This window comes from Camelus bactrianus, chromosome 15, assembly GCF_048773025.1.
Source record: "Camelus bactrianus isolate YW-2024 breed Bactrian camel chromosome 15, ASM4877302v1, whole genome shotgun sequence".
NCBI classification, from domain to species: domain Eukaryota; kingdom Metazoa; phylum Chordata; class Mammalia; order Artiodactyla; family Camelidae; genus Camelus; species Camelus bactrianus.
Window position 1 is genome coordinate 44653974 of NC_133553.1, and position 17898 is coordinate 44671871.

Here is a 17898-nt window from a genome sequence, read left to right on the forward strand (position 1 = left end):
TTTTCCAATGCCAGAATGTTTTTAAGTGGTTTGAGAAACAGGAAGGCATTTGGTGGAGAGGGGAGAAAAACCCAGCCAGTTATCTATCTATATTAGATCCATGTGTATACACACAATGTACAATTCACACACCTCTCTATAAAAGTACCTTTTCAAAGAAAGGAAGGTAGTTTGTTCATCTAATTTTGTTTTCTTTTGAAATTCAATCCAACCTGGAAGTGGTTTAGGTAAATAATAATAATATTCTTCCTTTTTTCTTCCTGTAGGGTGCTGGAGATCTAGAAGACCCATGGTAGCCTTATAAACCTTCTAAAATGCTTTTGATTCTGAAAATTGGGGGAAAAAACTTTTAATCACAATTTTCTTCAATACAAGGGAAAAAATATTCTTGTGGATTCCCAACGTTTTGTGATATGAGCAGAAAATCATTAGCATTTCCCATCATTTGTTCATATTTGTGTTTTCTGATAATTGCCACTTGTAGCATTGCCTGTACTACAGTATTTTTTGCCAGCCTCAGGCGTACTGGTTACAACTGTACTGAACTTTTGGCCCTAGAAACCAATGGAGTTACTTCACCACAAATAACATATGCCTGAGGTGCATGGGAATATAGTTAGCTATCCTCTGAAGACACATTATTTTTTTTTTTTTAAACAAGACACACAACATATAAGCATGTAAGAGCAAAGAATTGTATGAGATGCTCCTTTTTTCAGTTCACCAAGTTGGAAGCCTTTTGCAGCTCTGTGGCTTAAAATTTCATTTGAGCGATTTACTATAGGATTTATATTTATTATTGTTATTTAATTTTTTTCCAATTTTACCTGTATTATCAAACTGGGTTCTCCAATAATGTCCAAGTTGTAATGTTGCCTGCTTCAAGATAAAGTGTTTTTGGCAATAATACTCTAAACCCTTACAAATTTTATGCATGTGTCTACTACATCCTTCAACTCTCACTAGAAAAATCTCTTGAAACCAAATGGATTAATTTATGGCTATTTATAATTTGCTTTGACATCTCACTGCTGCAAATTTTTTTAAATGATGAGATTTGCCTTTATAATGTAAATTGTGATTTTTGTTTTACATGTGGGTTTCTATAGTTTTAATTTTTCAGCTTTTAAGATAAAACAAGTTTTGTGTAATTTGGTATAATTTTTAATTGTTTACATTATTTTAAAAGCTCAGAATATCACATTGAAATGACTATAAATACATTTAAAATTATCTATTTTAGGTCTAAGGAAATATTACAGAGATATTTTCATGGGTTCAGTAACCTTTCATTTTATAACATTGGGCACGGTACAGAGTGGCTATCACATAAGGTACTTGAAGACTATTAGTTTAATTCTATTTTTACAATAACCTTGAATCCTTGAATTCCTTTGAGTTTTGCATGTTTCCAATTAATACTGAACATGAAGAGTGAAATATTTATCTAAAAGAAGCTATTGGGGTAGGAGAAGCAATGAATGTATCCATTTGTACATGGTTTACATGTGGTGGATGCTCTGTAAACATTTTCCTATCTGTTTAAATTGTGTTTCAGCAGGATGTAATTGCCCTTGTGTATAGTTAAAATGAGTCATCATCTGGTCCTGTGTGAAATGGAATTCATGGTATTTTCTGTAACATTTTCCTGAAGTTGTTTCTGGAGAGCCACACATTTGAATACAGCTTTCTTGATCATTTGATTTATTGTGCACCTGATTTTTGGTCTAAAAGAAATTAATGCCACAACATATTTTATTTATTCTTTAGATTTTAGCCTTGTAAGTTAAAGTGCTTTCCATGATGATGTTAAAAGCTATTTGTCCCTTGACTGGATTTGGCGGGTTGTTAAAAGATAGGGAATGAAGAATGCAAAATGGTTTATTGTTCAAACTGTCCACTCTGATCCAACCCTGTACTGATAGTACCTTTCCCGTATGATATTGTGATGTTTCATACAATGCAGTGAACATAACCAACTTGTTACCTAAATAAAGAATTGATAAAAACAGTGTGACATAATTACTATTTCATATATTTAAGAGTGAAAGTCCAGTTTTGAATGTTACTTTAAACATTTTATATAGTAGGAATAATTATCATGAAAAATTTCATATAAAACTGTGTAGGCAAATTATAATTCCAAGGAGGAGTTAACCAAACTGTATAATAGGACAATACTAATTAACCCCTTCTTCAATCCAAAAACATTTTTTATACCACTTATTAAAAAAAATCCTTTTCGGGGGTTTGGTGGCCCTGGAAATACAAATAATGTGTGGAGTAGCAAGAGAAAAACCCATATTCAATATTTACTGTTTTGAATTCCCTATTCCAGCTGTTTCTCAACTGTTTTGATCTTAGCACCCATTTATATTTCTCAGAATTCAAGATCCCAGAGAACTTACGCTTTGTGGGTTATATCTATTGATGTTTATTGTATTAGAAATTAAAGAAATTTTATGTGCTATTTTAATTCTTTTTTTAAATTACCTGTTAACATAAATAGCATTGTTTTATGAAAATATTTTCAAAATCTAAAAAATTTAGTGTGAAAATAGCGTTGGTTTTAATTTTTATAAATATTTTAATGTTGGGCTGGATAATCTTCTGTCTGCTTTTACATTCAGTCTTTTGGAATGTGGCACTGTGTTAGAAGTGGATGAAGAAGTCTGGCCTCACACAAACACCTTTGTGGAAAAGTACTTTTAAGCTTTAGATAATTATAGTTATTCTTCTTTGATACTTTATCTAAACTTCAGAACTGGTGGTTTCTTGAAGGTTAGTTGCAATGTGAAGTCTGAAACTGTCAATCAACTTTGTACTTTGTTACGTTAAAATCAGTTTGATTTGTCTTACAGTTTGAATAAGGGTTCTACTTTTACATGATTTTGTAACATGCATTGGTCATTTGGAAAATACAGGTTCATAGAAGTATGCAGTTCTTTAGAATATTAACATTTTATTATGCTGTGTTTGTAATTTTTGTTGTGATCTCATCAGAAAAATCTTAAGTATTGGGACGCTGTCAAGCACATGGTGATGGATACAGACTTTTCAAAATCTTAATTTTCATTTGAAAGGTGAAATTTTATCATTGGCAACAAATATTGTCAGTTGTTTTCTTTGAGTGACAGGCTTATTTCATTCATTTCAGAGAAAATGTCTGTTGAATAACCACAGTCTTTCAGTCATTCCTTCAAGTAAAATGGCATTCCTTGAAAAGTGGCTACTAGTTCAGCTCACGTCTCAAATAATAGCATGAGACAACCATCATACTTCAGCCTGCTGTAGACCCAGGACTTCCCATTTCATCATCTAAGCTATTAAAAAGATGTGTACTCAAGGGTAGAGGTGTGATGCAATTAATTTTTACTGCTTAAGGACATTGTTAACTGAAATTGGTCCCCCCTGCCCCTTTTTCTCTGTGAGTACAGTGATGAACATGTAATAGTGACTGGTTTGGTAATACTGTTTCTATTCATGCTAATAATATTGGTGCCTGTAATTTTTCCCACCATTTCTTTTGCACAGTCAGTGCAAATGTCAAGACCTTGAAAAAAAAAAAAGTATTAATATTGTTGAGAAAATAGTTTGGATTTTACAGACCTCCTTGAAAGGTTCTCTGGGACCCCCAGACTTTGGGACTTGCTACCCTCATCCTTTTGGACAGCTTCACAGAGTGTTCTTTTATTCCAAGTATTACGGTACTGTAATATACTATTATATAATATAGTAGTATACCAAGTATAACAGTAAATGAATCTTAAGACAGATCTGATGTAAACTTTACTTGCGGGGAGAGGTGATGTTTGTATGGTTACCATTACACTGATACTTAGAAAGCAAAGTAAAGAAGGTGGAGTCTTTACTATTGTGCTTTTTTTCTCCCAGAAAATTCTGTGATGTGTTTCAACTTGGAAAACTCATGATTTAAGGTTGTTTAACTGTAGAGCTTGATTTTTTTTATGGCATATATTTGGATCATTTTAATCTTTTAAGATGTCTTCCAATTATTGTAGATTTGTGTTATTTCTTTGAGAAGGTTTCACTTTTATGTTGAAGTTTAAAATTCGTATTTTAAATAAAATCATTTTAACATTAGATGTCACTTCAGGTTGGTCAGATAAAGATGGGATTTTTTTAATGATGACTAAGTGGATCAGAATTTTATGTTGAGTTTTTTTGGTTAGACTTTTCAATTTTCTGAACATTCAACAAGATTGGGGAGAGTTAGCATGGAGATTCTTGGTTTTTTTAAAGCACTCATAATTTCTGTCACACATTGCTTGCCCAATTATGAGGCTTGGTAATTATAATATTTACTTAAGATAGTTGTTACATGAGTGTTTGGTTTTTAATGTGTTTGGGTAGCCAAAAGTGACTGCAGCTCTCATTTCTCCATAAGTCAGGTTTATTTTCAGATGTATGGGATTCAGTTGGGTCTTGATGTCTTTTAATAGTGGTGTTAGGCAGTTTATGTTGCTTGTGTTAAACTGAGTCTTAGTTTCAGCTTCCATCATTGAAATTAACCTGAAGATGTCCATTAAATTTCTTCTGCTAGCCAAATCTTACTCTTACCTTGAATTTAGGTTGCATTTTTAAATGACGTCTCAAATTCACATTTCCTCTTCCAAATTGCCCTTATTTGTATTTTGGAATGAATCTGGTTTGATAAGGGAAAGCATTTGATGAATATTTTAGAATACATTTTGTTTTGCGTAGCTAAATAATATTTTTGGAAAATAGTCTATTGTAATTTGCACCTATTAAAACAGTGCACAGTGTGCAGGAAATCTGTAAGGTAGTCAAATGCTAATGTAGTAATCATCAAGACGAGGATTTAAGTTATTTCAAAGTAATTCTGAGAGTTCCTTGCTTTTGCAAATAAATTTGTAGATATGCATTATAAAAAGTTGCGTTGTCATTTTTTTATGCTCAATTGCTGGTTTTCATTTTTCTATTCAAGATTTTTTTTTCTGTTCAACTTTGAGGATTATTCTGTAAGCTTTAATGAAAATGCTGAGCAAGTGTTTATTTTTGCCCACTGTTCTGGTGATTTATGTATGTTATATTGTCAATCAGAAGTAAAACAGTGTAACTACTAATACAGAGTAAGTTGCTTCTCAGGCAGCATCAGCACTGATTCTGACTTCTTGCTGGCTTTCCTGGCTGTGGTGTCTTCTTCCCCTTATTTTCCATTTCACTTTCATGCTCCCTGGCAAACATTTCTATTAACTGTGTACATTGTTTCCCACTCAATATAACTGGTAGCTGTGCTCTTCTAGTTCAGGAATGAGGGATGCATGCATGAGCTTGGTGTTTGGAGGTTAGTTACTGTTTTTCCTCTTAGTATCCACAACTCTAGTGGGGCACAAAAGAACCATAACTTTTATTTATGGGTAGAATCAAAGCTTTGGATTTGTTTTTCCCCTTTGACTAAAAACCCTAATCTTATAATGTTGGCAATAGTGATCTTTATGATTAAGTCTGTACAGCCAATGTTATTCTCTTACTCTGTCGGCATAATACACACTTCTAATGAAAATACTTGGGCGTGTATTTGCAGTGAAGAGCACCAGTACAATCCAAGAGCTACTCTAATATATGGGTCTGGGAGCTCCTTTCCCTTTCCTGGGTCCTTAATGTTTTCTTCACTTGCGTGCTCACTATAATGAGGTGGTTTTGCTTCATTTCTATCTTGGAGACATGAAGTGCAATTTATTTTGACAAAATTCCACAGTAACTTGGTTTAGAGGACCATGGAGTTTATTTTCATGAGACTTTTGCCTGTGAATAAGCATCTTGTAAGTAAATTCACAATAGTATAAAGCTTAAAGTTATTTAATGTTTGCTATTAAAATTGGTCTTAGACAAGACTAGCTATAATTATTTTGATGCTATTGAAGTATATTCCTGAAGTGAAAGTTAGTGAATTGAATTGTTATAGTTTCTTTAGGAACCTACAAATCTCTTCATGAAGAGTTCACATTTAAAATTTATATGTAGTCAAAAATAAACTAATCTTAAGAATTTTCATCTAGTTTAAACTCTCCTTAAAATATTGTAATTACCAGAGGAAGTTCTAGGGTACCATTTCTCAACCTCCAGAGTGGTCCTGCTTTTTTTCTGTTACTTGTTGGGATTCCATGTAAGATTTCATTTGAATAAAGGTTGACTTTATGAAAAGTTTGAAAATCACTAGGCACAGAGAGTACACGTGACTATACCAGTCTATGCAAATGAAACTAGATATTACTCTTACAAGAAAGGAGACTCAATAAGAACAGTGTTTGACTAAGCAGTAAACAGTATTTACAGGTTTTGGTTTGGTGATCTACCCAAGGATTGTTACTTAGTTATGTTTAGAAGGTGGGGAAGGGGACACTGGGTTGGAATAAGAGTCTGATACTGCCTACCATAAGAGATCAGTTCTCTCGTTAGCCCTTCCCCCACATATGACCCACCATGCGTGGCTGGTTTTGATTTTGCTGGGGGTAAAATGGGAGAGGAAAGGGTGTTATTCCCAACCTCAGGTTTGAATTTATCTGCTCACATTATTACCTCTGCATCCCCCTCTTCCATAAAACAAGAGGTTAAATAAAAAGAATAAACTGGTATAGTATTCCTTTGTGTGACTGCACCACAATTTATCCATTTCCCCACTGAAAAGAGATGAAGATTATTTGCAACTTATTACTATAAAAAAACTAATGACTGGCATGTGTCTCTTGAGCACTTGTACTAGCATTTTCTGTAGTAGTTGCTTAGAAATAAAATTACTGGGTTATAGAGTATGCATCGTTTCCAGTTAATACTGCAAATGCATTATGCTAAAGATGTACTAATTTGCACTTCTACTAGAAATGTATGAAAATCCCTGTTCCTCTGTCCCTCCCCGTCCTCAGTAACAGTAAATATTGTCAGACTTTAAGTTTGCCAGTCAGGTGAATGTGAAATAATATTTAATTTGCGTTTCTGATTACATCTGAGATAAACGCCTTTTCCTGTATGAGCCATTTGAGTTTCCTCTTTAAATTTTACCTGTTTTTCTTTTGGGTTGTCTTTTTCTCATTGATTTGTAGTTGTTTTTTTTTAATGTAGTCAGGATACTAGTCCTTTGTTACATGTGTTGCAAAATGTATTTATTTTATTCTTTTATTTTGAGTATGGAGCCTTTTGTTACTTATCCATCTTTTTCCTTATGGTTTGTGTTATTGTCTTGTTTAAGAAGTCATTGCCATCTCAAGTTCTGTAATCTCTATTTTCTTTCAGGAGTTTTAAAGTCATCTTTCCAAGCACATATGCTTAGGTTTTTCATTCATCCTGAATTTACTGTTTTATATGAAACAAGGAATCTAATATAATTTTGCCAACACCATTTCAGCCCCGCCTAATACCAATTTCCCATATATGTATGATCCATTTCTAGTTTCTAAATTCAGTTCTATTGTCTTTTTGTCTAACTATGCAAACATCACACCATTTTAATTGCTGTTGCCTCATAAATGCTGATACCTGGCAGGCAGGCATTGTCTTCATCTTACATAAGTCTAGTTCATTTTAATAAAAATACAATTAATAATCTACGTTCTGTAATTCTTAATAGCCTGCATCTATTTGAGGACCTAATATTGAAAATTATTCACGCTACCTATGAAAATTACTTTGTTCCCATTTCACATTGACATTTTAAACTGTAGTGTAGTATCACACGCATCACTGTGATCCCCATTCTTCCCCTGTAAGGTTGGACGAGTAAGAGTGCCCTGCAATGCTATGTTGGAGCTTAAGGCAATAGGAAAATTAAGCAACAATAATTGTCTTTTAAAATTTTTTGGTATTTTGTGCATCATGGTTGTTGTGTTCATTTTGATTCTTTTAAATGTTGCATTAAAATATTTCTCTTGATCACTGAATTTTTTTGGCACCCCTTAAATTTCGTCTCCAAGGTGAGTGCCTCACTTGTATTGCCCTGGTCCCAACTGGTAAGTATGTTCATTCCTGGGCCTTGGAAGTGACTGTCTCTAGACTATTTTCCTGATTGAAGGCAGATGTTTCCATTGAGGAATAACTCTTCCCTATTAGTTCCCTTCAGCATAAATCAGTTTTTTTCTGGAACACTTAGAGGAATGGAGGAAAGGCTGGGCTAAGAAGAGAATCTGGTGCTCCTGCAGCAGCTCGTTGCTACTGGCTTTGCTTCCTTGGGCAGTGAGCCATCTTTTAATACTCAGAAAACATAATGCTGAGGGAAACAGCAAGTTCCAAAAGAACGTCGTTTATGTAAAAGCTTAAATCTCCAAAGTTTATTTCAAAATGAATTTTTTTCATATTTTAATATCTTTGAAATTGAGAAGCATCTTAGATCATGACATCTTACAATTGTACCAACTTGGTCATAGCTGTTCATATTTTGATTCCATAGTTGGGTTTTGTTAAAGTCAAAGTCTGAAAAACCTATTACAATAAGTATAAAATAATCCTAAATATTATTAAGGCATTATTTCATAGTTAGCACATTTTTTAATCATACATAAAGGAATGGTACATAAAATAATGGAAACTTAGAGTTGATGGACTATGATGTGTATAATTTATAGGTACCTAGTATGTATAAAACATGCATGGGAAAATGACACATTAATTTAGGACAGTAGTTCTTCAGAAGCATTGGAAAGAGTTTTTTTTTTAATATTCCTTCAAAAGTAAAATTATAAAAATGTTAACATCTGTTAAATCTGAGTAGTAGGTAAGATTGTCCTATATTTTCTGTAATTTTCGGTATGTTTGGATTTTTAATAAACTTTTGAATTAAATATAAAATGCAGAAACTAAGTGAATTCAGTGGTCCTGGCTTGTCTTCCAGGAATGGTACCAATTTATAATCCCAGTAGTATATAAAAATACTCATATCTTCTGCTTTTTTGGCAGTATTGCACATTGCCAATCTGGTGGGTAGAATATTGTAATTTATGGTATTTTCTTGATTCTCAGTTATTTGGTTACTAATGAGATTGAACTTTTTTTTTCTTTTTTTGCTAATTAAATGTCTTTCATTAAAGCCTGTTCATATATGTTGCTTATTTTCTGTTACATTGATCATTTTTCTTACTGATTTGTGAGAGCTCTTTATATATTTAGGAAATTAGCCATTATTCTGTTACATGTTACAAATTATTTTCCTGAGTTCACCAGTTGCCTTTTAATGCTCTTTGTTTAAATAAGAATGTCAAAGAATGAATGGGACTAAACAAAACACATTTAACAATAACTGAAACGTCCTAATTCCTGAAGAGCTACAAGCTCAATGGTGTAGGTTCTCCCCCCACCCCCCAATCTTATATCATGCTACTCTATTTCTGTGTTTTTTCTCACACAGTAACTTTGTTTCTGTGCCGGCTTTTCCTATAGGCAGAGTAAAGGCTTTCTAATCACTGATAGTAGAAGCACTAGAGGGAGCTATGATGCTCTGATCTGAAGAGTATTAGGTCAAAAATAACTCCCTTTTTTTCCTCCATATACTGTTTTAAGTCAAGTATAGTGGAGTTCATTTTTTGTTTTACTTTTTTAGAAAGTTAAATTTATGTGAAGTAAACTTGCAAAGATCTTAGGTGTTCAATTTGATGAGTTTTGAGAAGTGTCTTTTGGTTTCATGCATTCAATAGTTTTAGAATTTTATCATTTTCTTTAACAGTTTGAACCTTCAATTGTATACTTAGACGGTCTTTTCACATTCTGAGTAAGTATTTACATATATTTTATGACTTTTGGCCTTTTTATTATAAATATATAATACAAATGGAATTTATTTGGGATATTACTACAAGGCAAAAATCATGTAATATTTTCCATTATTCTCTCACAGTAGTAACACATAAGCCAGTCTTTTAAAATTTATTTGAAAACGCCTTTTTACTGCATATTCTTGTATATGTTTGTATTTTATGGGCATTCTATTTCATTACTTTATATTATGTATCTATTTCATCTTTATTATAGTTTTATTATACATTTTATTATCTGGTAAGGAGAGTGCTCCCTTAATAACCTACTTAAACAAAAATTGAATGTTTATTCTTCCAGATTAACTTTTGAATAATTTGGCCAAGATTTCCCTGCCAGATAAAAGTCCTGTTGATTTTGTTTTGTTGTATATGTACATTAATTTGGAAGTCATTGGTATCTTTAGCAAAGATAAGTTCCATTCCAGGAAAATGCTACATCTTTCTATTTATGCAAGTGTTTGTTTTTTGTAATACCCCCAGTAAAGTTTTATCATTTTCTCCATATATTCTATGCATTTCTTAAGTTAAATCCTTATTTTATATTTCTTACTGTGTTGTGAAGTAACTAGTTTTGAATATTTTGAATTCATACCTTTTTAGTAGACAACGGACTTAATCACTTACAAAAATCATTTCAATTTCTATCATTTCCACCAGATGGCAGTCTTGGGCATGTCCACTTGTAAACCCGCTGAGCGCTCTGGTGACAAGAAAGGCAGTGGCTGGCAGAACTTACAAGGCCATTAAAGTACAAGAACAAAAAGGTTTTTGTAAATCTGAAATAAAAACGAACCCCACATTATGTAATTGTAGGATTTATACTGCTATTAACCTTTAACCTTATAGCCCATTAGTGGAGGCCGAGAACTGTCACTGCACTCTTCAAAATCCTGTTTTCCTCTGTCCATGTGATAAATACCTGTGGCTTCTTGGCAGCACTTTTGCTTTTATTCCAGGGACTTTCATGGTTAAAGGCAGGCTTTAATCTGTCACTGTTGTTTCCCTTCTCCTAAAGGCATTATTTAAATCACAAGTTACTGGGTTTCTAAATATTTGTGTAAGAGTAGCTTGTGACTGTGGCTTTTATGATGCCCAGATCTCTTCTGAAATATGAAGTACAGTGTTTATAGTTAATAGAAAGGGAGATAGGTTTGTTACTGGCTTGTTTTACATGAATACAAATCTTAATAACCCCCTTAAGTTAGATACTTTTTAGCTTCACCTTGATGACTTCAGAGCCCTATGTTTAGGAATATAGAAGGTAATGAATTTCTTCATCAGAAAAGGAATCAGCTCAGGTGTTTTCTCATGGATACTTTTCCCAGTTGCCAAAAGAAAGTACTTTTGGACAACCATACACCTCCTAGGTAAGCTCCCCTTTTGTACCTTTTATTGCAATTCCATTCGCTAGTTTATATAATCAGGGAGTGGTAAGTGACTGTGATTGTGCAGTAATTATGTCCATTCCCTTTCTGAGAGATTTTATTTCCACTCTGAGATTGAAAGGTGTGAGAAAGTATAGGAAGAACAAAAGGAACACATTTGCTCCTTGAGCACAAACGTGTGCCAAGGTTGACTTGCCTTTCCAAAGAAAATTAAATATTCTAGGAGGTAACATAGAAAACTTTACAGACACTAGGTAACTTCTTTTAGGGAAGATCATGGAAAAGTTTCCTTTTTCAATCCCTGATAATTCTAAGATGTAGTTATGTGGAATGGCTAGTTTCTTTTGTGTATTGCATGGATTCATGTTTTGTGTAATCGATGAGAATGAATGTTGAAACGGACTTAAGGGAATCTCAGCTATGCAGTAGTTATGCCTAGAGCTTTCACGTAGCGTGCTAAGACATACCTTTAATAAGACAGAATCAAAATTGGTTAGAATTAGGTTTATGTCACACATTTCCATATAGTTAATGGGTAGCCTAAATTATATAAAGAAAGCCATAAGTTAAATACACCTGGAAGATTGGCTATGTAAAATTATCTTTGAAAAGGAAGGAATTCTAATAACCCATGATTGTGTGTGTGTGTGTTTTTAGGGCTTTTGGCTTTTCAGGATGGGACACATGAATCTGGCAGTTAAGACAGTAGTCTTTATTACAGTGTAACAGTGTATGCACTGCACTAGTCAGATGTCTTTTACCATCAAAAGTTTACACGTCAATGCCAACTGCTTTAACACTAGGAGAAATTGCACATCAGAAAGACACACACACACACACACACACACACACACATATAACACATATATACACAAATGCCAACTTGAGAGATAAAGTGACCAATAAAGCAAACTAATCTGTAGATTTACATCCTCAAAATCTTTAACATAGTAGTTCTGAAGAATTGTCATTTGTGTGTTCTTCAAAGAGAGAATAATAAATTTTATAGCTGGATAGATCTTTAAATACGTATTTATGATATCTCAAAGTTGGAAAATCCCCAAGTGCCAGATGGTTCTTTAGCAGCTCTGATCCGATTCACCAGGGACCAGATCGACTTCCATTTGGGGGCAGCTCTGCCTGTCCTGGTTCATTCTCTGTATCTTCCCGTCACTTGTCTTACTAACCCTTTGGGGCCAAACATTTAAGCACCGGTGTTACAGTGACTCCCAGCAACTTCTCTTTTCTTCCCTAGTTATTTCCCTCATATATCTTGGCTTCCATTGTCTTTACCATCCAAACCCCAAAGGCTTTGTTTTTTCTCTATCTTTCTTAAGCTATACAATCCAGAACTGATCATTTATAGGTAGCAGAGCTGTTGTCCTTTGTTCTTGTTAATACTCTTTTGTTTTTCTATTTAACACCCAAATGTTGAGCCAGCTCTTCTGACACCCACGTGATACTGGTGAACTGAGATTACTTGTCTTGAGTTATACTTACCAGTGAGATACTGATTAAGTTGAGATTAATTATCTTTACTGCTGTTAAGTAGTCTTTCTCCTGCACTTGTGCAGTTAGTGTTTTGTTTAACCTGCTTTGCAGGACCTTTATTTATTGTAAATTTTCTTGTGTTAAATTTATTAACCTTTTGAAATATCTTTGGATTCGTCTGAAATACATGTGCTATGTTATTCTTTTCGGTCACTCCAAAATTTGATATGTAAACATTCAATATTGAATGAAACAAGTTTGAAGGCAGCGGCCTGTGAAACTTCTCTTTGGTATGATACAAGTTGGCCAGTCTATCAGTCAACACCTGTTAGGTAAGAATTCAGCATTTTACTGATGCATCTGTCAGCCCGTTTCTCTCCACGTTTGTCTATAAGGATGTCATGGGATCTTACATTCCTTGCTGAAGTCCTGCGTTTTCCAAGTGTTAATCAAGTAACTGTCCCCAGAAGTTCATGAAATTAAGTCAAACCTGCTGATACATAGTGAACAACGTTCTTTTTCCAAAAGGTTTAAAAACATCATTATAATAAAGATCTACTAGGGCCTTTCCTGGGATCAGTATCAATTTGTTGCCATCTTTTATGTGTTCCAAACACTGGGATGACATTTACCTTTCTGATGTGGCCTCTCCACACTTCGTTATAACTACAGTTGGCCAGCCAGAAGTAATCTTAGATTTTCAGTATCATTTTCTTGTTTTCCATTACTGTAAAATAGGAGATAAAGTTCTTACTGGCCCTATCACTTGTGTATAAGTCAACTTTTTTAGAGGTTTCACTGTGACCCTGTTCCCTTAGGTCCTTGCACATCTAGGTGTTTATTTGTGCTTATGATGTTTCTTGCCTCATTTATGTGTTTTTGAGATTCTGAACTTGTTACATTTCTTTCTTTGTAAACTGGTAGTTTCTTCTTTTTGTTTTGTGGTGGTGGTTTATTCTTTATAGGTACATCTCCCTTTTTATTCTGTATGTATGTGATTCTTCAACTAAAAAAAAATTTTTTTTAAATAGCCCCAATGCATTTAAGCAAAAAAATCAAAACTACAACTTGTTCCACAGCCTGAGGTAAAGTGCAGCATGTAAACTGGACAGAACAGAACAGTGCCACATCCAAAGGGTGCTACTCACATCACAGACACGGGGAACTTAACTACAACTTTCTAGCAAGTGGCAGGAAGGTGTTCTTACTAATAGTATAGTTGTATCTGCAACAAATATCTGTCAGGTGGAAGTAAAGCAACTGGAAAAAGGAATCTTTCTGGAGAGTTTTGGGTTTTTTTTGCTTTTTGGTTTTTTACCAAAGATACCACATGGGCTAGCAGTGGCCCTGGAGTGTAGCACTTGTTCTGCAGAAGGAGTAAGTGTAGCTTCTCTCTCTACATCCCTCCCTACCTGTATTACATCTTCTTCCCCTTAAAAAGTGAGGAAAAGTTGCACTGTAGTAGTGTGGTGGAGGAACTGAGCAGCATGTACAGGACCAGCTTTGTATTTCTAGCCTTGAGCTGGAAAAGCCTCTCTGTGACACACTTTGGGTGCCCTTTTATCTCTTGTTTTCTTGACGTTCTTGATTGCCAAGGCTCCAAAAATAGCACGTAAGAAAGAAATAACGGAAAGGAAGAAAATACCCCAGATGTAGACAGCTTCATAATTTTCTGCAGATAGATGAATTATATATCATGTCTATATAGGTAGTACATTTCTTGGCACACATTTCTGTATACATGCTGTATTTCAATAAAAATACTTTTAAGAAAGAACCTTGGCTGATACAGTAAACTTCATATATATTTTATTCATATGAAGATTTTGTCTGTTAATGGAACACATGAAAATAGTTGAATAGTTGTGGCAGGTATGCTTTAGGTTGTATGAACTAAAATGTAGACTATGTGTTTTGTGAAAAATTCACTTTCAGGGAAGTGGGAGGCAGAGGAGAACCTTAAAAAGATGGGCAGCATTTTAATAAGGGTAAGCTGAACTGTTTACAACATGCAGAACCAAACCTGTAACAGTTCAAACAATAGAAGTTTATTTCATGCTCATGTATATAGACCGAGGTGGGTGTTCCAGGTAAGTTGTGCTTCTTTCTTTCATTGGTGATTCAGGTATGAAGCTTTTTCTGTTTGTGGCTTTATCATCACTTCGTTATCTGTATCCAATTAGCAGAAGGGGAAAGTAGGCAAGGAAAAGATACCCCTGCTTCTTAAAATTCTCACTAAATTTAAGGGGCATTGAAATCATACAAGGCATATTCTCTGACCACAGTGGAATTAGCGTAGACATCAGTAACAGAAAGATAAGAACAACATACTTAAATAATCCATGTGTCAAAAAATAAACTACAAGAGAAATTAGAAAATATCTTGACTAGAATAAAAATGAAAATCCCAGCATATCAAAATTTGTGGACCAAAGCTAAGGCAGTATTTAGAGGGAAATTTATAGCTTTAAACATACATTAGGAAGAATGTAAGGTGTCAATTTAAGAAACTGCAAGTGCAGGAAAAGAAGGAAACAATAAGAATAAAAGAAATCAGTGAACTAGAAAACAAAGAAAAATCAAATCAGAAGTTGGCTCTTTGAAAATATCAGTAAAGTTGATAAACTTCTAACCAGACTGATCAGGAAAGAAAGAAATTATCAGTATCAGAAATGAAAGGGGAGATAGCACAGATCCTATAGACATTTTTTTTTTAATAAAAGGAATATTATGAAGTATTTTCTGCCAATGAAACTGACACCTTAGAGGAAATATTTGAAAATAAATCAGTGTAATTCCACACTGGGAGTAAAAAAGAAAAACCGTATCATCTCATTACATTCAGAAAAAAAAAAATGGTAAAATTCGACCCATTCATGGTAGAAATTCTCTGCAACCTACAAATAAAAGGGAACTTGCTCAACCTGTTAAAAGGTGACTATGTCATACCTCATCCTAATACCATACTTAGTGGTAGAAGACTGAATACTTTCCCTCTAATAAACCGAAAAATACACTTGTATTCAATGTTGACTGGAGGTTTTAGCCAATGCAACAAGACAAAAAATAAAAAACATCCAAATTGGTAAGACACAAAACTGTTTCTTTGCAGATGATTTGATTGTGTAAATAGAAAGTGAAAAGGAACTATAATATACTACAACTCTAATTAGCAAGGTCACAGGATACAACTTCAATGTACCAAAATATTTATATTTATATATACTAGAAACAATTGAAAATTGAAATGAAAAAAAAATCAATAACATTTACAATAGCATCAAAAACCTTGAAACAATTGGAGCTAAATTTGATGAAGTATGTCCAAGACCTAAACATGGGAAACTACAAACCATTTTGAGAGAAACTGAAGAAGACCTAAAAAATGGAGATATGATGTTCTTGAATGAAAGATTTAATATAGTTAAGATGTCAGTTATCCCCAAATTGATTTAAAGATTAAGTGAAACCCTAATCACAATGCTTAGCAGCCATTTTTTTGGATAGAATTTGACGAACTGATTGTAAAATTTATAAATACAATTGGACCTCGAATAGTCAAAACAACTGATAAAGTAGGATTAAATTAAGGGATGTGTATTACCTGGTTGCAAGAATTACTATAAAGGTACAGTAATTTAGATAACATGCTTTTGACGTCAGGCTATATATATATACATATGCGTACGCACACATATCAGAGGAACACAGTAGAGATTCCAGAAATAGACTATGTAACGCTTATATGGTCAGTTGATTTTTTACAAAGCTGACACAGTAATTCGATAGGAGAAAGGAAAGTTTCTTCAACAAATGGTTCTGGAACAAACACATAGCTATATTCAAAAAAAAAAAAAATTAACCTTTACCCCCTATCTCATGTCACACAAAAACTAACTTGGAACAAATCACAGACTTAACTGTAAGAGCTAAGACTAAAATTTCTAGATGAAGACATTGGAGGAATCTTGGTTAGGCAAAGCTCAGGTAAGAATAACTTCTACTCTACTAGAGAGAGAAAGACACTGTTAAGAAAATGGAAAGGCAAGCCTTAGGCAAGACGTATCTGATTAAGGACTAGTGTTTATAACAGATAAATTTTTTAAATAAGTATAAGATTGAAAAACTGAGTATTTCACCAAAGAAAATACACAAGTGGCAAATAAGCACCGATGCTCCAAGGTATTAGTCATTAAGGAAGCGCAAATTGTACTAACACCACAACTCACTGGAATGACCAGAGTTACGAAGACTGGCGTCGCAGACAGTCAGTGAGAGTGCGGAGCAAATGGAGCTGTCACACATCGCTCACGGGAAGGTAAAAGTCCAACCATGTTAGAAAACAGTTTAGCAATGTCTTACAAACTTAAACATTACAAACTAGTCTTATGGCCTAGCAATTCCACTCGGTATTTCACCCAAGAGAAATGGAAACATATGTCTACACAAAAATCTACATGAATGTTTATAAAAGCTTTTTTAATAATAGCCCAAAATTGAAAACACCCCAAAAGTTCACCAGCTGGTGAGAGGATAAACCACATCCATTTAACGAATACGAATTAGCAATGAAAAGGGCGAACTACTAATTCATGCAACAACATGGGTAAATCACAAAACATGCTAAGTGAAAGAAGACGGACCCCAAAGACTTCATACTCAATGATTTGATTTATCTGAAATTGGAGAAAAGGCAGGATTTAGTGACAGCAGATGGGCTGTTGCCAGGTGCGGGGGGAGGGGACTGACTAGTAAGGAGCGGCAGGCGGCTTCCGGGAGTGACGGGATTGTTCTGTATTGCGATGGCGGTGGTGACTACGTGAGCATACACTTGTCAGGACTCATCCAAGCATACACCTAGTTTGTGTTTTATACCTCATTAGTCTGACTGAAAGGAAGAAAGAATATAAAGAATAAAAATGTGTTAATGTAGATTTGGGCTTGGCTGTAACATTCTTTCACATCTGTTTTATATTTAATAATTTTCATTTTAACGTATTTCAAAAGATACAAATGAGGTAAAATTCACAAGAAAAGTTACTTTTCACATGGGCTTCTCTGGTAAGTACCACCAGGGATTTACTATTTATGTACTTATTTAGTAGTTATCTACATGAATGTATTTATTATTTGATTGATTAATGCTTTTCTTGAGTAATTGCTGGGATGATGGGGTTGGATGAGGAGGAAGCTTTGCTATGTAATCTTTAAATGGACTGAATTATATGATATTGATG

General features: G+C 34.0%; 1 protein-coding gene across 2 annotated transcripts in view; it reads left to right on the forward strand.

The window, feature by feature from the left end:
* The window catches only part of PPM1B (protein phosphatase, Mg2+/Mn2+ dependent 1B), a 79893-nt gene extending 62300 nt beyond the window's left edge, over positions 1 to 17593 (forward strand). The window contains exons 6-7 of one of the 2 annotated variants that reach the window (XM_074378793.1): positions 9695 to 9739; positions 10443 to 17593. In XM_074378793.1, coding sequence (XP_074234894.1) covers positions 9695 to 9739 — 45 coding nt within the window. In that variant the 3' untranslated portion in view covers positions 10443 to 17593. Of the gene's footprint in view, positions 1 to 266; positions 2012 to 9694; positions 9740 to 10442 lie in introns of those variants that run through there. The other variant, XM_074378795.1, reaches the window with a different exon arrangement.
* Positions 17594 to 17898: the final 305 nt, after the last annotated feature.